General features: G+C 38.8%; 1 protein-coding gene across 3 annotated transcripts in view; it reads right to left on the bottom strand.

Annotated features, from left to right (window-relative positions):
• Positions 1-20511, bottom strand: part of rnf121 (ring finger protein 121) — a 141188-nt gene that overhangs the window by 51647 nt on the left and 69030 nt on the right. For all 3 annotated transcript variants that reach the window (XM_089123423.1, XM_089123424.1, XM_089123425.1), the window contains 2 exons: positions 16416-16570; positions 5884-5991 (listed from right to left, as the gene is read on the bottom strand). In XM_089123423.1, coding sequence (XP_088979549.1) covers positions 5884-5991; positions 16416-16570 — 263 coding nt within the window. The remainder of the gene's footprint in view (positions 1-5883; positions 5992-16415; positions 16571-20511) is intronic.

Here is a 20511-nt window from a genome sequence, read left to right as displayed (position 1 = left end):
TTGACACTTTCAAAGAAATAAAGGATAAGGAGGGTCGATATATTCTAGTGAAGGGTAAAATCAATAATAATCTTATGACATTGGTTAACATCTACGCACCACCTGAATGCGAAACAACATTTTATAAAGATTTTTTTGATACACTCACAGCAGAAGCGGAAGGGATCTGTGTATGTGGAGGGGATTGGAATGCTGTTTTAAATTCGAAACTAGATTCCACAAGCAAAAATAGGAGTAAAAGAAATCTTACAAAATTACTTAATATTATGCTAGAGGAAACTGGCTTGGTAGATGTGTGGAGGAAGCTCAACCCAACTATGAGAGACTATACACATTACTCAGTACCTCACTTGGTTCATTCAAGAATAGACTATTTTATAATGAGACAGGAAGATTTCTACAGGGTAACCGAATGTAAGATCGGAGTCACTGATGTTTCAGACCACAGCGCAATATATTTAACTCTTAACTTGGAGAATAACCCCAAAAATACTGTATGGCGATTAAATGTTGGCCTCCTTAACAACCAATCAGTAGTTGGATCTATCAAACAGGACATCAAAACTTTTATAGAAGAGAATGACAATGGGGAAGTGGATCCATCAATAGTTTGGGACACGCTAAAAGCTGTCTTACGAGGAAAACTAATAGCCAAAGCAACAAACATTAAGAAAACTAGGATTGAAGCATATAAAAGATTAATTAAAGATTTAAAAGATAAAGAGGAAAAATTCATTTTGAAAAAAGATCAAGACACTCAAAAAGAAATAAAAAAATTGAAACTGCAACTTGAAAATTATTTAGATGACGAAGTAGAGAAAAAATCTAGGTTTACAAAACAAGCATATTATGAACTAGGCCCAAAATCAACAAAGTTTCTCGCTAGAAAATTACGCAAACAACAGGTGGACTCAACAATTTTGAAAATTAAAGACCCTACCTCGCAAAAGCTTCAAACTGAGCCAAAAGAAATAGAAAACACTTTTTATCAGTACTACAGCAAATTATATTCACAAGAGGGCGCTTCTAACAAAGAGTTGATCAGAGCATTCCTAGACAAATTAGACCTTCCCTGTATAGGAGAAATACAAAATAAAAGAATATTAGCAGAAATTACATCAAAAGAACTGGATAAAGCAATAAATAGATTAAAGGCAAATAAAGCCCCAGGTAGTGATGGTTTCCCCGGCGAGTGGTACAGGACATTTAAGGTAGAATTGAAGCCGCTTCTTCTTAGAGCTTTAAACTACATTCACAAAGAAGGCAAGACCCCTCCCTCATGGAAGGAAGCAATTATTACCCTGATCCCCAAAGAAAATAAAGATAGAGATAATTGTGCCAATTATAGGCCAATATCAATTTTAAATGTGGACTATAAGCTATATACATCCATTATTTCTAAACGATTTGAAACCTTTATTTCTGATTTAATTGATGAAGACCAGACTGGCTTTATAATTGGTAGGCAAACTCAAGATAATATCAGAAGGAGTCTGCAAGTGATTCACAATATTTCCAGCAATAAGCTTAAAGCGGCCTTGATCAGCCTCGACGCAGAAAAGGCCTTCGATCGAGTAAATTGGGATTTCTTATATTTAACGTTGGAGAAATTTGGCCTTACTAATGATTCTATTCAATGTATTAGAGCGATTTATGATAAGCCAACCGCAAGAATTAAAGTGAATGGATCTCTGACAGACCGGTTTGAACTCAGTAGAGGTTGTAGACAGGGCTGCGGATTGAGTCCCTCCCTTTTGCTTTATACATTGAACCACTAGCTCAAGCAATTAGGGAGAAAGATGATTTAAAGGGGATTATGATCAACGAAAGAGAACAAAAGATCGGATTATTTGCGGATGATATATTGTTATTTCTAGAAGATATTAACATATCACTTCCCATACTGATGGATCTTTTGGGAAAGTATAATGAATATGCTGGATACAAGTTGAACATTTCCAAAACCCAAATGCTACTGTTTAACCATTCACCCTCAAATGAAACTGCACGCACATATGATATAAATTGGAGCTCTAACAAAATTAAATACCTTGGAGTGATTCTATCTAATGATTCTTCACTATTATATAACTTTAATTATAATCCTATAAACGAAAGTATTAGAATAGACATTCAGAGATGGTCTACTTACCCACTTGATTTAAGTGATAGAATAAAAGTGGTAAAAATGAACATCCTCCCTAGGCTACTCTACTTATTTCAATCCCTCCCGGTAAATATACCATCAAAACAATTCAACGAGTGGGATAAGCTGTTATCGAAGTTCATATGGGAGGGGAAGAGGCCTAGAGTTAGGTACTCAACATTACAGCTGCAAAAGGATAAGGGGGGCATGGCCCTTCCTAATTTAAAATTATATTTCTATGCAGCTCAATTGCGTTACCTGTGTTGCTGGTGTGACCCTAGTTACTGTGCCAAATGGAAAGAGATTGAGACGTGCATCCCTGGGTACAATGTTCAGACACTCATGGGAGAGGACCATATCCCAACCGATATAACTGAATTACTTGACCCAATTGCACAATTCACAATGGAAATTTGGTATAGTGTAGCAAGACAATTAAAACTGAAGAAAGAAAGAAAAATATTAAGATGGGTAGCGCATGACAAAGACTTCAAACCAGGAATGGGTGACTCAAATTTCAAATTTTGGATCAATAGAGGGGTCACAGCTTTTTGTAATTTAATTAATAATGGAGAAATAAGAAATTTTCAATATCTGAAAGACAAATTTAGTTTAGATAATCGAGACTTCTTCCGATACTTACAACTAAGAGAATACTATAATAAAGAAATTAAGGACAGAAATGAACCTAATGCTGTTTTAGAGATTATGTGTGGAGCATACCAACAGAAAACACACAAAATTACCTCAAAGCTGTACACTAGCTTAATGTCCTGTCAGAAAAACACAACCCTGTATGTCAAAGAAAAGTGGGAAAGAGAAGCAGCTGTCAAGATCTCAAATGAGGAATGGTACAAAATCTGTGAGTTGTCACAGACATCCACAAATTCACAAAAATGGAGAGAATTCAATTGGAAAAATTTCATACGATTCTTTATCACGCCATCTATTAAAAGTAAACAATTGGCTACTCAGCAAGTGTGTTGGAGGCAATGTGGTTCTGTGGATGCTAATCACACACATGTTTTCTGGGACTGTCTTGAAATAAAACCTTTCTGGACTTCTGTCCATCTCACTCTTTGCAAAGTACTGAAGTATTCTGTACCATTAACTTTTATAACAATGTATCTGGGCCTTTTGACCAATGTAAAGAAAGATGATCGATATTTGGTTAAGATATTACTGTCGGCAGGGAGGAAAGCGATAACAAGAAGCTGGCTCAAACCTGAGCCACCTAGCCATACTCAGTGGATGGACATTGTGCAGGATATATTTACCATGGAAAGACTGACTTTTATCCTTAGACTGAAAGAAGCAGAATTTAAAGAAAAATGGCACAAATGGATAGCATATAAAATAGCATTAGAAACTGTGTAATCTGAAGGTTTTATTTTTATTTGTCTTTTTTTCTATCATAACATCTGGTTGCTGTCTTTTGTTTTATTGTTCATTTTTATTTATTTATTTTTATTTTTTTTTGCCTTTTGTAACCATACTCGAAACTGTGATAACCATGCTTTGTGTTGACTTTAAAAAAATAAAAATAAGAGTGGAAAAAAAAAAAGGTAAATATTAATGGGAATATACTTCATAGACATTTCATTCATAAAAGATTCTAGGGGTATGAATAATTGTGGCCAACGTGTTTGAGAAAAAACATTTATTTTATAATGTGATTTCCCCCCCACATTCAATTCTTTTACTTAAACGAAAGGTTAGAATTTTGCCAATTTTTTGAATGAAAGATCAAAAGGATAAACGATGCAGATTTATTTTTTACAGCCATTTTCTATCATATTTACCAGGGGTATGATTAATTCTGGCCACGACTGTGTGTATATATATATATATATATACACACACACACACACACACACACACACTCACCTAAAGGATAATTAGGAACACCATACTAATACTGTGTTTGACCCCCTTTCGCCTTCAGAACTGCCTTAATTCTATGCGTCATTGATTCAACAAGGTGCTGAAATCATTATTTAGAAATGTTGGCCCATATTGATAAGATAGTATCTTGCAGATGATGGAGATTTATGGGATGTACATCCAGGGCACGAAGCTCCACCACATCCCAAAGATGCTCTATTGGGTTGAGATCTGGTGACTGTGGGGGCCATATTAGTACAGTGAACTTATTGTCATGTTCAAGAAGCCAATTTGAAATGATTCAAGCTTTGTGACATGCCTCATTATCCTGTTGGAAGTAGCCATCAGAAGATGGGTACATGGTAGCCATAAAGAGATGGACATGGTCAGAAACAATGCTCAGGTAGGCTGTGGCATTTAAACAATGCCCAATTGACACTAAGGGGCCTAAAGTATGCCAAGAAAACATCCCCCACGCCATTAAACCACCACCACCAGCCTGCACAGTGGTAACAAGGCATGATGGATCCATGTTCTCATTCTATTTACGCCAAATTCTGACTCTACCATCTGAATGTCTCAACAGAAATCGAGACTCATCAGACCAGGAAACATTTTTCCAGTCGGCAGGGTCTTCTGCTGTTGTAGCTCATCCGCCTCAAGGTTGTGCGTGTTGTGGCTTCACAAATGCTTTGCTGCATACCTCATTTGCAACTAGCGAGTGGTCATTTCAGTCAAAGTTGCTCTTCTATTAGCTTGAATCAGTCGGCCCATTCTCCTCTGACCTCTAGCATCAACAAGGCATTTTTGCCCACAGGACTGCCGCATACTGGATGTTTTGTGCTTTCCACACCATTCTTTTCTAAACCCTAGAAATGGCTGCGTGTGAAAATCCCAGTAACTGAGCAGATTGCGAAAGACTCAGACCGGCCCATCTGGCACCAACAACAATGCCATGCTCAAAATTAATAATTGCCTACCTTTCTTTCCCATTCTGACATTCAGTTTGGAGTTCAGGAGATTGTCTTGACCAGGACCACACCCCTAAATGCATTGAAGCAACTGCCATGGAATAGGGGATTATCACGCTTCCGGGTTTCATGGGCGGGATTTGTCAACTTTGTGCATGTCCACTTCCGACGCAGTTCAACAATGCCTGAGACTAAGGCTATTTATGTCACTGCTTCGTTCTACTTTGTATGTCTAACCAACAACGCCAACCCTACTTAAGTTTTCATTGATTCCCGACTGAATTGAGTATAAGGAAGAAATGGATTAAAACTTTAAAATAAAACAAGGTAGCACGTTTGTTTGCAGCAGGCACTTTAGTGAATCAGACGAATTTACCAGGGATGCTGTATAAATAAACTTAGTGTAGTCCTTCACTGGTTTGCCAGCGAGATCGGGGAGTCAACGGAAGTGGCAGTGCACAAAGATCACAGAATCCGGAAGTACTACGCATCAGCGTGATAATCCCCTATTGGTTGATTAGATAATTGCATTAATGAGAAATTGAACAGGTGTTCCCAATAATCCTTTAGGTGAGTGTACATCAGCAACCATACCATACATATCCACATTTTTCAAAAAATTATTTCTGCTCTTTCCCCTTAATTAATCTGACCATTCTGCTCTTTCCATCATTTTAGCTTTAACATCATATTATAAAAAACAACATCATGAAAAAGTTGTACTTTGTTCTACATTTGTCACGTTTACTTAGGTAAAAACATTATTTAAAAAATGGTGAAAACAAAATTACCTGTAGTTAGAGTTTAATGCTTTTAAAAACACAATGTTATAGTCAGCGACCCCAAAGATTCAGTGTTAAAACATGAAGCTTAATAACTTACCTAAATATAAGATTGATGCCAAAGAGGGTGAACATAACTACAGTATAGCCCACAATGCCTGTGGTGTAGCTGATCTTATACAAAAGGAGAAACCATTTATAAACAAGCCTGTGTGGAGAGAAAGAGACAAGAGTGTAAACTCACCAAGATATCAATCTCACCAAGAAATGCCTGGGTGCTACTTTAACCCAAAAATCAAAAGATAAAATAAATGCAACAATATGCCCACAAGATTTAATGCATTGTAATTTACCTCATATCATTCCAAACCTGTATGATTTTAGTGCAGCTTTCCTGCACTGAATTATTTATTTATTTTATTTATAATTTGGGTGAAGGGAAAGACCTGTTAATGTTATTTTTGACATTTAAAAGAGTTTCTGTTATGTTGAATTTCTATTGGTTACCATTGTGCTGAAGTATTTAATGTAGAAATATAACTTTGCTAATGCCAGTGCAGTAAAAATCTACTTGTGCTGTGCTAGTTGCAGACAGGCTTTTAATTGTACAACATAACAAACAAAACAAATAAATGGTCTTTTCCATTTAGTCAAAAAAATATATTGCAATTTACTCAAAATGTTTGAACTAAAATAACTAAACATTGATTAAAGGAAAAGCTCACCAAAGAAAATGAAAATTATTCCATAATTCACTCATCCTTAAGCCATCATATAACTTTCTTTCAACCAAACACAAATGGATTTATATTAAATAATATTCTGACTTTGAATGACATTGAATAAAGCCTTTTCGAAGCTCCAAAAAGCACACCCATCCATCAAAGTAATCCATACAACACCAGTCGGTTAATAAGAGCATTCTGAAGTGAATCAATGGGTTTTTGTAAGAAAAATATCCATACTTAAAACAAACTAATCACTGGCTTCCGGCAAATCCTGCTCATAAAGCCTAAACATGAAACAAACTGTAGACATTAAGTTTATGTAATAATACCTTCCTTTTTGCTTTTCATCAGCTGTTTTTAAATGTTGTTTTTATTCTGTTTTCATAATTGACAAAAAAACATGATATGCTCTCGTTGAGTCGTGGCGACATCATGTGGTCAACTTGTGGTTTGATTGGCAGGAACTTGTGGTTTGTGGTCTGAAGTATGACATTTAGTTTGGGATATTCCCATGTCCAACCTGGTCTGGGGCCCATTTTTCGTACGTTGCTTAAAACATCCGAGATCAAACGAGACATCCGAGATAATATTATCGAGCTAATCATGATCCGGCTAATTAGGTTCTTCGAACACGTCTGCTGGTTATGATTAGTATAGCTGGATTGAGTCATCTGAGATAACTGCGCATTCTCGCGTTGATTTAAAAGGGGACATGTATCGATAGCAGAAACCGTGGCAACTCTGCTATTGGCTGTTCAGCATGGCCAAAGAACACGCCCAGTTTTTCTCCCAAGCAGAGGAAGCACTTTTAATGGAAGGTTATGTCAAATTTCTGTAATTAAAACGCCAGGAGCACCTCAATATGTGCAAAAGCCAGGAGAGAGTGCTGGCAAGAGTAGAAGACAAATTAAATGCGTTTGTGTTAGATGTTTTAATAACTTATTATTTTATTTTTATTTTTCATAATTTCATAATTACTTTGTTCATTGTAATGTCAGAGTCACCACACTATAATGAACATGGTGAAAGTGAAGTACAAAAATATTCTACTTAATGGTAATTTTTACTAGGCCTTACAGGCCTACTAGTCTCTTCTAAAAAGGCAATGTTAAATAAATGATTGTCTGTTTATAAAAGCAACCAGGAAAAAGGCTGAGAAAAAAAAAAACGATTCTCTTGCACCCTGGCAGAAGAGCTGACCCTCGGGTAGAAGATGAATTGCCGTATTTTGTAGCTCCTCCTAAATGGCACAAGGCAGGCCCAGCTCAAAGGAGGAAGCTGGTAGTCAACGAGGTGCGAAAGCAGGAGGAGAGGATGAGGTGTATAAAGGACATTTTACAAGGCCAAGCAGGGAGAGTGGATGAGATGGGAGAGTGTGGAACAACGCAAGTTGGGCTGGCAAGATCTTTGGTCAATGGAAGAGAGTAGGATCAGTTTCCTTATAAGGTCAACATATGATGTCCTCCCATCACAGCAGAACCTAAACCTCTGGGTAGGAGAGGATCCCTCTTGTCCTTTGTGTTCATCACCTGCCACATTAAGGCACATTCTAACAGGATGTAAGCTGGCTCTTAGCCAGGGTCGGTTTACTTGGCGCCATGACCAAGAACTGCGATGTTTGGCTTTAGCATTGGAGGGCAAGTGTAGTATGACCAATAAGTTGCCGCCTGCCAAACATTACACGCAGAAGACAATATTCCTCCGCCCAGGCGAGCAACCACCAAGAAAAGGTGTTAACACCAATTCTCGCCCAGGACAACTGGAAACTGCTAGGGACTGGAAGATGCTGGCTGATCTTGATCAACGGCTTATTTTTTCCACCTGAGATTGCTACCACTAACTTACGACCAGATATTGTTTTGTGGTCTGGATCAGCACGCATTGTTCAGCTGATAGAGCTAACAGTGCCATGGGAGGATGTGGTAGATGAAGCATATGAGAGGAAGAAATTGCGGTATGCTCATCTGGCCACTGAGAGGATGGAGAGTCCAAGTTTATCCAGTGGAAGTGGGTTGTCGAGGTTTTGTGGCACTCTCTACAACCCGTTCCTCAGAGATGTCGGATTCAGTGGCCAAGAGTTGCGTCCATAGGCGGAAATCGCGGGGGGGTCGGGGGGGTCAGGACCCCCCCTATCTGAGGGTTGTCCCCCGCAAAAAAAACATTAAAATATGTGTATTGTAAATAATGTAATGATATATTCTTAAAATAATTAAGAAATAAAATAACACAAATGCAAACGGGGCAATATCGAAAAAAGCGTTCTAAACATTTTGAGACCCCCCTCCCTTGCCTCACAGTGCATTGGTCCACTGCCTCCGTCCCTTTTACCTCAGACGCCTCCGTCCCCTTAGACACACACATTCCGGTGGCCGGAGAGAAAAGTTTTGAGTAGTTGTGGAACTCCAGTAAAGGGGTCGCACACCGGACGAGAAGCGTCGCGTCGCGCAGCGCCACGTCTTTAAAATTCGAACACATTAGGGGCCGTTCACATATCGCGCCTAAAAACGCGTAGAAAACGCTAGACGCACGCGTTCTCCTTTTTCCAAAGAAGCGCCAGGGCGGTTGCACTCCGGAGGCGTCTGTCGTTGCTAAGCAACCATCAGCTGCGCTCTCCATTACATGAAGGAAATTTCAGCAATGGATTTCCACCACCGAAAAACCTTTGCTGTAACTCTGTTACAAGATTTATTTACTCAGAAAAGTAAAAAAACGCCGCAGTGTTTGGGTGCACCCCATACTACAAAAACGCAAGAACCATGGGGAATTTCACCAGCTGATTCAGGAACTCCGCCTGGACAATGGGAGGTTCAAAGCCTATTTCAGAGTGGACAAGGACCAGTTTGATTATATTTTAAGAAGAGGTAACAAAAATGGCGAGGAAGCTGATTGGTTGACGTGACACGTGACCTACGGTGCGCTTGCGGCATTCTGAAAAGTTGAGATGTTTTTATCTCGATGTGGCGCGGACGCGCCTGGAAAAAACGAGCGCGACCGCGTCGCTTCCATTATGAGCGCGCATACCGCGCGCCTACATTTGAAATAACGAACTTGAGCGCGCAAAAGACGCGATATGTGAACCGGCCCTTATTCTCTATGAGTGTACACACACCGGCGGCGCCGTTCGGCGTCTGTCCGCGGCGCCCAGCAACGGCTCAGTCAGGACCGTGTTCAAAACCCTGCTGCGCCACAGAGCGCCATTTACATAGTTTTATATACAATTTAAATTATTTTTTGTCTCAAATCGGTGCTGACGGATCCTGACTTCGCCCTATGCTGCAATATGCATTTAGTTTTGCATTTATTTACAGAAATCAGCTGCTTGAATGCAATTGCTGGTGTTATTAAATTTTTTAGGTGAGATTATCAATTCATTCAGTAAACGGATGCTCTGAGGTAAAGTTTTCAGAATGCAAACTCAGCAACGATTATATTTAATTGTACAGTACAATAATAACTTAGAACAGACATTATCTTCATGTCATTAAACATTACAATATTGCTGGCCATACACTGATGAGAAAGTCCGGGTGCGCTGTGCATGTATATTGTAACGCTTTCACTGTGATTTAGTTGGTTTATATCATTTAATATAGTTAAATAATGAGTCAATGAATGAAATCAAATCGCTGCGCTGCGTGAGGAGAGTATGTAAACAGATTCGCCGCTGGCTTAAACCAGAAAGAAATTTTAAGAATTATAATGAAATGGTCTCCATGCTACACTAATAATAGTAGTAAGGCTTTCCTCTGTATGTTTTTGCCTGTAGCCTATTATTGGTGTCCCCTTCAAAATTTGCTCTTGAGAATTGTTATGTTTATTGTCCCCCCCAACATTTTGATGAAATTTTCGCCCCTGGTTGCGTCGCACGGTAAAGAACTTATCTGAAGCAGCAGAAAGGAGCAGTAACTGGCTGTGGTTGAGACGGAAAGATTCTAGCTCAGGGTTTCCGTTGTCCGGTAATTACCGGACATTGGCCGGGGAAAAAAGGAAATGTCCGACAAAATTAAATCTCTCCGGTCAAATTGTCCGATTAAAATTGCCTAATAATCCCGCCCCCCTAACACAATCTGAATTAGAGAATAAGCCTAAAATGTATAAAGCAAAAATACACAGACCTTTGGCTATGTTATAAAGCAACAGGCTGTACCGTTTGAATGAAATTAAAGACGGCACACATACAAGGATGTCAAAGTGACCAATTCAAGCGACCGCATACATTCAAGCTTTCAAAAAATCCAGGGAACGCTATGTTCAACATCTGATAGATGCCTTGCAAGATCGGTTCCCCGAGGATTGCATGGTTCTACTTCACTGCCTCGATGCCCTTCTGAATCCCTAGATATCCGCAGACACATAATGGTAAGTAGGATCTGTTGATTTATTATACTGGTCATTCTACAGAAACGTCCCCTTTTAGTATGGCAAGATGTCTTTATTTATTTATTTTTCTAACATTTAAACTTGCACGACATTATTAGATTACTAAAAATGTAAAATAGAAATAAAAATGTATATTTTTTGTGCATTTATTTAAAGACGGCATGTACCTGTATTTTCCGCACTATAAGGCGCACTTAAAAGCCTTCAATTTTCTCAAAAAACGACAGTGCGCCTTATAATCCGGGACGCCCTATAAATGGATCAATTGGTTAATAATGCGCCGCGTTATGAGCGAACTCGCGCTCGTGTCTGTCTTATGCCCGCTCTGCACAGCCAGTTCAACCTCGTACAATCAATAATCAAACCACTGTTCCAGGCGCTGCTCGCGCGAGTCGCACGTCACAGAATGTTCATAAAGCGCTTCCCGTTCAGCACTCAACGCAGTTTGCTTTGCGCTCCACTCAAATCACCCCCCGCTCGCTCCAAAAAACGAAAAAAATCTGCACGTATTTTTATTTCACTTTTGGGCAAGCGGCAGGTTGCCGCTTGCCCAAAAGTGAAATAAAAATACGTGCAGATTTTTAGACGGGGGTCTGTCTGGGGTCTGTCAGACGGGGGTCTGTCTCTTGAAGCCAACACGGAAGTGAATTAAACTGCAATTTATCGAGTGGCCGCTTGAGGCAGGCTGCAGAAGCGAGTCAAATCTGTATCTCCCCATGTTAAAATGCCCAACTTTACAGCAGAAAAAAACATGTTTACAGCCTGGAGCAAAAAGTGGCGTTGGTCTATTGAGCTCATTTGTCCCTTCATGACGACTGTGAGGGGGGTGAATTTTTTTACAACTCATCTGTTTAAATTATATTTAAGCCTTAAAGTTCTGCATAATTAAGGGCGTGGCCACTTGAGTGACAGGTGGATTCTTGCTGCCGCTTTCACTGCTAGTCGAATGTCTGCTGTCTGTTAGAGTCACCCTCAGCTGTGTTTGTGCTTCTTCCGGGATTATTTCATACAATTTAATACATGTATTATACCTTCGCCCGTGCATGCCGTTGGATTCCGTCGTGTTGAGTATGGAGAGAATAACCAGCGCTGTGTTTCCAGCTGTTTCCCTCACATGGACAAATGGATGTCTAATGATTTCAGTGCATTCTCTCAGATGCACACCCTTGAATGAGCGCGGATTTCTAGTTCATTTACTTGGAGTTCTGAGGTAATATCTTTGGTTTGACCCATCTGAGGAGCTGGCGGCCAAAATCAGATTGTATAAATGGACTGAATAAAGCTCTTTACGAACTTGACGTGAGATGCCGACTGACATGTGCTTGCCTTGAATCACTGTCACATCACATGCACAAGCTTAGAGCAGTATTGTAAGTAATTAATACATTTTTAACTAGCAGAATAATACTGCATCACGATGCACATAGTTGACTGCTTGATTGTTGTGAGAAATGTGTGTGATCTGTGTTATGTACTTGTATACATGGTCTTATATTGCCCCTTGTGAGATTAATAAAGTTGATAAAAAAGTAAAGTAAATAGTCTCACTTTTAGTTACGTCTTAACTATTATAATATTTCGAAGGGCAAAACATGAAATTTAACCATTGGCTTTACTTTTTTAATCAGCTGTCAATTCAGCGCGAGGGCAGCATAGCATTAGCACCTCAGCTCCACCCGCGTCCCGCCTCTTTGCCCATTTTAATTTATCCGGTAGTGACGAGAAGTGACGCACTGCCAAGATGGCGACGGCCGGCCCCGCCCACTTTAGGCCTCAAAAACGCTCTTCAGAAACCTATGGGTGACGTCACGGACACTACGTCCATATTTTTTACAGTCTATGCTTTTGGGTTAGACTTACCTGCTCTGGCTTACCTTACAAAGGGTTGGGTTTGGCTTACCTTACAAAGAACTAAAGACCAACAACAACATTTTCCAAACAGAAATGTTTCATTTCAAATTACAAATTACAGTAGGACTAGCAAGAACAGGAATGTAGCATACACAAAAAGTCCTGTAAAATTAAACGAATAAATGGGCCTAATAATATGAATAAAAACTATATAAACAAAAATATATATAAAAGTTTGAAAAGTAAATTTACTATAGGCCAGAATTTTGATAACTGAACTTTTGCCCAACGCACACGATAAAAATGTAAATGGACTTATAACCATTGTACACACATGCTGTAAAATTAAACGAATAAATGGGCCTAATAATATAACTAAAATAAAAATATGAACAAAAACGTAAAAAAAAAAAATATATGCCTACATAAATGTTTAAAAGTATGCTAATTAATTATTAGGCCAGATTTTGATCATCTGTACAAAAAAAAAGAAAAAAAAAACACTGTAAAATTAAACAAATCAATGGGCCTAATTATATATAAAAATCATACATTTTGGTAAATTAACTATTAGGCCACCAGACGCCTATCTAACTGAACATTTGCGCAGAAAGCACGTGGATGACAATTTAAATTGTCTCAAACTTAAAAAAAAAAGAAAATTGCTTTCGTTATCTAGCCTACAGTTCTTTTGAGTTCACCATCAAGAACACGAGTTTGGACAATGTCTGAGGCTTCAGACACATGCGGTGGTTTCTTGAAAGCAGGCCAGCAGCGGAGAAAACCCTCTCTGTGCTCGCAGACTCGCTTGAGGATGCTGAATACAATGCAAGCAACAACTTTAGTCAGGCGGGGAAAAGACGTGGAGTTTTCTCTTGGTGTGAGCGGAGTGGGAAATAGGGCGTTCATGTTTTCCGTCTATTTGAAAGTTATGCTAATAAACATGTTGCATTCTATACGGCCTGATTATGTCATTTTTTAAGTTACATAGCCTGCCTCCAGTTTTCCTCAACTTGACTAATTAAGAGGCGATATTTGACCGGCATATCATCAAAATGTCCGTTAAACTAAACCTCTGCCGGTCACTTTTTGACCGGCACCATTTTTTCTAGTGGAAACTCTGTTCTAGCTGGCTATGTACAGGCCGCCATGCTACGGTTTCGTAGAATTCTTAAAGAGTCTGTTTGTATAGGTTGCACTGAAATTACAGTCATTACGTTCCTGTGTATATTGTTTGAATCACGGTGGTTGGCCAGATATTGTGGTTTGCGGTAGGTCATACTGAACCGTTTGCCACTGAAACTGCTTTATAAAGCACCAGTGGTGCTCGACAGCCATTATCAAACGGTTTGGCGCGTATGGTTGGGTTGCGCGTGATCGTGGTCAGGTCTCTGTAGGGGTCAGTAAACTGGGCTGAGTTGAGTGGGGGACGGAGGGGGGTGACTCTGGGACGCCAGGGTCACTGTCGAGCCCTCTTGAGGTGTCGTGGGCTAGTCGACGAAACACTGAGGACGGAAGGTGCCCACTTGAAGACCCTAGAGATGTCCCCTACTCGGCTCAATCCAGACAGTTGTCGTGGTGGTCCACTAGGGAGACCACACTGTAGTTGCAGCCGTTGTGTGTGCTGACGCGGCAAGTACACTGCAGCTGTTAATGCCGGACAGAAGGGGAGTCACACCACCATATGGAAAGAAGCGTAAATGGATGGAGAAGCATAGTTTACTGTAAAGCTACGTCTTAGCTTACCTTGGCGAAAGCCAAGTATAAATCAGCATGAAGTTTTAACATCTACTCTCATGTAATGGAAATAATTTCACACAGAGTACTATTGCTGACCTTGCATAATGTTTCTTTTAAAAAGATGACTGAATAACTGGCTTTTCTTTACAAAGAACTATTGAAATAAAACTCTAAGGAAATAGAGTTTTGCAAATTTGTCTTGTGTTTTATTTTAATGTTTAATTAAACATTTTTTTTTCTTTTTCTGATGTTGGCAGTGTTGTGTAATATGGCACATGCAATGTCACAGGCCCTGTCAGGTGCAACCCTCAGGCTTTTTAGACCCTGAAATCTTCCCTTTAGTTGGCCAAAGCTCATTTCTTTTTGTGCCCTTGTCTTAGAGCTGCATTGTAACTAGTCTGGGGTTTGGGTCAGGGAATGGGGTCATGAAACACCTGTCTCCATGCAGGATCCTGTTGCATCATGCACAGATCCTGGCCATTTTGCTTTCACACTGATTTGTGATATGGAACATGGTCACACACCATCTACGAGATTTTACTCAGTCAACTGCCTTTTAAAAATATTGATATAATATTACTAATCTGGAATATTAAATATTGTAATAGTAACTTGGCTGCACATTTACATTGTAAGCCCCCTTTCTGCTCAAAAAATCCCTTCATTGAGGCCTTGATGTGAACATGTGTATAGTCTACAGTGTATGGCACCAATCATGTAAATTAAGCCCGAGGGACTGCAAGTCATAATCGGCGGTCATCATGATTGCATTATCTTCATTAAAAATTATAATATAATATACCCTAAGTTGGCAAAAAAACAAACAAAAAAAACTAAGAGCGCTAGGTAAACTTTGCGAATGGCACGACAGAAAGCTTATCAAGTTCTCCGCATCTCCAATAGTGTAAAGGAAGCCACTCACAAATAATTTTAGGGCAATGCAAACATTTTGTGCTGTTGTTGAAGCCCGACATCGAATCGAACATTAATGTGCATTTCGAAAATAATAATAATGTATCGACACCCTCATGAGTCACGACGATCGTTTCACGAGAAAAAAATAAATAAATCTCAGAAATTTGGCTATGCTATCGCGCTGCGCTAAAGAACTTCCCTATCAGTCGCGATCTAATCCTGCTAACATGAAATAAGCCTGCTCGCGAGCAGGTTCAAGCTGTTGCTATGAAAGCAAGTCCAGGATGAGCGTCAAATCGCCAACGCAAATCGCCAACAATCAAATCCAGCTAACTGAGTTACCGACGTACGAAGAATGGGCCCCACGAAGCATAAGCTTAGGTGAGAATTGATGAACACGGAAGTACAGAGGATAGAACAAAAGAAAACGGGTTGGGTCAGAGGTCACCCTTCTGCTGGGAACTTGAACAAAAACCTTACTTTGCTTTAGAAGGCATTTATTAACCCACTGGAGTTGGATTGTATGGATTACATTTATGATGGATAAATGACCTTATTGGAGCTTCAAAAACTCTATTCAATGCCATTACAAGGTTTGGGAAGGATATTATTTGACTGTGTTCAGCTGAAAGACGTTCAACTAAAAATTTATGTTTAAAATGAAGATAAATTGCGATAAAGATGATAAAAATGCAAAGTGACAGGTGTAATTCCCAGAGAATGCATGAATATATATATATATATTTTAATTTGAATGCAAGTCAAGTCACTTTGGATAAACCTGCCATATGTGTAAATGTAAATTCTCTTTACTGACGGGGGCAAGAGGGGATGTTAAGTAAAATAAATTGTCAAATTTATTTAAAAAACAAACAAACAAAATTATTTTATTCAATACTTATTTTTGTCAATACTGCACACCCCAACTGCAAACACAGTTTATACAAGTACCTAACAGAAAGTCACACAGCTAAACAGGGTCAAAGTCCCATGGCATGATAAAGCTATTTTTGGTTACCTTGGAGTGGTGCAGTCCAGTGGTTTGCGGGTAGCGCGAAAAGTGATGAAGGCTGTGACAATGGAGAAGATGAACCATGTCACCAGAAACCTCCACCAATGCAGCTTAGTGGTGAAGTATAGAGGAACCACCCACATTTGGAAGAGGGTTACCAACTTTAGGGGGGAGAAAAAAAAAAACTCCATTTAGATGTTATCTTCTAAAACCCATCTAGACATATCAGTGGTCATGTTTCACCTCCAAAACAAATATTATAAAATATAATATAAAATATTTTTTATCAGAACAAGGTACATAAAGTATTCAGTGACAAAAACAAGGTATTTTTTCTTCACTTTTTCTACCCACAAATTCCCATCCAAACACAACAACCCAAAATGCCAGGAAAAATAAATAAAGGGGGAGTTTCAAAAAAATATGTTAACAAGGGAGGAGTATATTCTTCTCGAAATGGACTTTTAAAGGGTCCAATGTTTTGTACAATGTTTTGATTGATCCCCTGTTAAAATACATTTAAAAAAATGTTTTTAGAAACCTTAGATCACTAAGCCATAATGATAATTTAGGTGGATTTCCACTCTAGAAGAATTCTCCTTCTAGCTATTAATGTTGCATTTTCTTTATTTTTAGCTATTTGAATGTCATCACCACTGACACAAAAAAGTAATTTAGAGCATGAACACATGATGCATTGCAAAGGTCACATGTTTCATCTAGATTTGGGCAAAAATTAGCCAACTTTGTTTTACTACTATGAATATGTTAGAGAACTTGGATCAGATTGAATCTTGCAGAAGATTTACTCTGCCAACAGCTTTATCCCAGGTGTGTTTATAATGATTCTTAATTCTCCTTTCCATTTTGCTTTGATCTTTTCTATTGAAATATTTTGGAACGACATGATCAAGTTGTATATTTTTCAAATTAATCTCTTAAAGGCATACTCCAGCTTTTTGGAAATAGGCTCATTTTACAACTCCCCCAAAATTAAACAGTTGGGTTTTACCGTTTTCAAATCCATTCCGCCGATTTTCTGATATTTAGAAGAATATCAGTAACCGGACAGTTTCTGGTCTTATTGAATTCCATACAGTATATATTTTTTTCCTACTATGGAAGTCAATGAGACCAGAAACTGTCTGGTTACTAATATTCTTCTAAATATCAGAAAATCGTCTGAATGGATTAGAAAACGGTAAAACTGTTTAAACTGTTTAACTCTGGGGGAGTTGTAAAATGAGCCTATTTCCAAAAAAGTGGAGTATCCCTTTAAGGTGCGAAAGGACCAATACAACTGATTATATATTTTGAGAGTCGAAATTACAACTGGACTTGAAAAACCATTCCCCAAGTCAATTATGATCTTCAGTACACAGTTTCCTGTAGGAAGGCTTTGTGTATTTAATGTCTTCAAATGTGTAAATATGTGAGTTCTTTTCACTGGTCCGTTTAAACATCTAACACTAATAATACATTCAAGATCAGTCCGTTAAACAAAGACAAACCACAGATCACAACTATCTCCCGGCTCCCAATGTGTCCATTCCCTTTTCCATTATTCCCAGAGCTCCCGACATAACGTAGCCACAAAAAAAGCATAAAATGTAAAATCAGGCATAAACATAAATGTATAAGTGGACCACGAGCACTATTACCAGACACAGTGCCTCTAATAAAACTGTAAGGGCAAAAAAAAGAGAGAAAAGAAAGTTCTAGGCCAATCAACGGTAAAGTTGTTCAACAATAATACTGAAGAACCTGTTTATTTAGCTAAATACAGTGCATTGTCTAATAGGCCTACAGCAGACCTATCACTTAAAGTGTTTTAAATCTGATATCAAATGTAGGATCTATAACATACTAAATTGACTATTGCAATGCCATATTTTCATAATCTATGTTGTACATCCTTCTGTTTGACGTTTTTAAAAGCAGTGCGGTTTCTGGCCAGATCAGCGGAGATGTCAGGATGGATCCTCAAAGTAGTTTTTTTTGCCTCATGTTATCTTGTACATCTAAATGCTGTTTCCTTGTCCTGAAATTTGTGAAAACAGACAACCAGTGGGCAAAGAGGTTGACCTTCCTGTGGTTTTGGTACTTATATCTTTAAACAATATAAATACAAGTAACATATGGTAATAATAAATAAACCAATATAAAATAAAAATTCACATTTACATAATATTGAATAAAACAATATTGTATCAAACAATGTAATAATACAGGAGATTAATAGAGATTACTACCAGGGTAATCTAATATCAACATGGCTACAGGATCCCATGCTTTGTCTGCTTGAACCAGTCGTGTAAGTTATCTGGTCATTGTACTAGTTATGCAGCTCTTAGCTTGGCAAGTTTGGTATTTCGTTACCACAACGTCTTAGCTACGCAGCGTTGAGTAAACTTATGAAAGAAAACGTCTCTGGTTACTGGTGTAACCCATGTTCTCTGAATAGGGAACGAGATGCTGAGACGCGAGCGTCAAGGCGGCACAAATCGTGATTCTATGTGGGCTTCAGACAATCGTTCTGACGCGTAATTTTACACGTGAGATGCAGACAAACCTTGGAGCGTTTCGTCTCCGGCATCTTCATTAATTCCCTCGCTATCAGCAGACATTCTGGGAGTCTCCCGCATATTGATAACGGCTCCCTGATGCCTGCAAATGCCTGCTTAAAATCTGAGTAGCAGGGGTTACCATCCTCTTTTTCCCAGACATGTCTGGCCGTCGATGTCCGGGATTCAGCTTTTGTTTTCTGCAGTCGCCAACTCGAAACTTTCATACTTTACAATCTTTACATAATATACACTTACCTAAAGGATTATTAGGAACACCTGTTCAATTTCTCAATGCAATTATCTAATAAACCAATCACATGGCAGTCGCTTCAATGCATTTAGGGGTGTGGTCCTGCTCAAGACAATCTCCTGAACTCCAAATTGAATGTCAGAATGGGAAAGAAAGGTAATTTAAGCAATTCTGAGCGTGGCATGGTTGTTGGTGCCAGACGGGCCGGTCTGAGTATTTTTACAATCTGCTCAGTTTTTCACGCACAACCATTTCTAGGGTTTACAAAGAATGATGTGAAAAGAGAAAAACATCCAGTATGCTGCAGTCCTGTGGGCGAAAATGCCTTGTTGATGCTAGAGGTCAGAGGAGAATGGGCCGACTTCAAGCTGATAGAAGAGCAACTTTGACTAAAATAACCACTTGTTACAACCATAGACTGTAAAAAAAATATGGACGTAGTATGCGTGCTATGCTAACTGCTCTCACGCTGAAGTGACAGCTGATTGAAAAAATAAAGCCAATGGTTAAAGTTCATGTTTTTGCCCTTCGAAATATTATAATAGTTAAGACGTAACTAAAAGTGAGACTATTTACTTTACTTTATCAACTTTATTAATCTCACAAGGAGAAATTAGTTAAGAGCATGTATACAAGTACATAACACAGATCACACACATTTCTCACAACATACAAGCAGTCAACTATTTGTATCGTGATGCATTATTATTCTGCTAGATAAAAATGTATTAGTAACTTACAATATTGCTCTAAGCTTGTGCATGTGACAGTGATTCAAGCACATATGTCAGTCGGCATCTCACGTCGGCTATGTCATTATCTCACGTCAAGTTCGTAAAGAGCTTTAATTCAGTCCATTTTACAATCTGACTTTGGCCGCCTCTCAGTTTCTCAGATGGGTCAAACCAAATATATTACCTCAGAAGTTCAAGTAAATAAACTAGAAATCCGTGCTCATTCAAGGGTGTGAATCTATTGCATGGACGGAGAGAAAGCACTGAAATCATCAGACATCCATTAGTGCATGCGAGGGAAACAACTGGAAATACAGCGCTGATCGTTCTCTCCATACTCAACACGACGGAATCCAACGGCGTGCACGGGGGAAGGTATAAAACACATGTATTAAATTGTATGAAATAATGAAAAGCACAAACACAGCTGAGTGTGACGCTAACAGACAAGTGAAAGCAGCGGCAATCCACCACCTGTCACTCAAGTGGCTGCACGCCCTTAATTATGCAGAACTTTAAGGCTTAAATATAATTTAAACAGAGTTATAAAA

Source organism: Pimephales promelas, chromosome 19 (genome assembly GCF_988280905.1).
Source record: "Pimephales promelas chromosome 19, fPimPro1.hap1.1, whole genome shotgun sequence".
NCBI lineage: Eukaryota > Metazoa > Chordata > Actinopteri > Cypriniformes > Leuciscidae > Pimephales > Pimephales promelas.
Note: the sequence above shows the minus strand (reverse complement) of the source record. Positions and strands in the feature narration are given on the sequence as shown.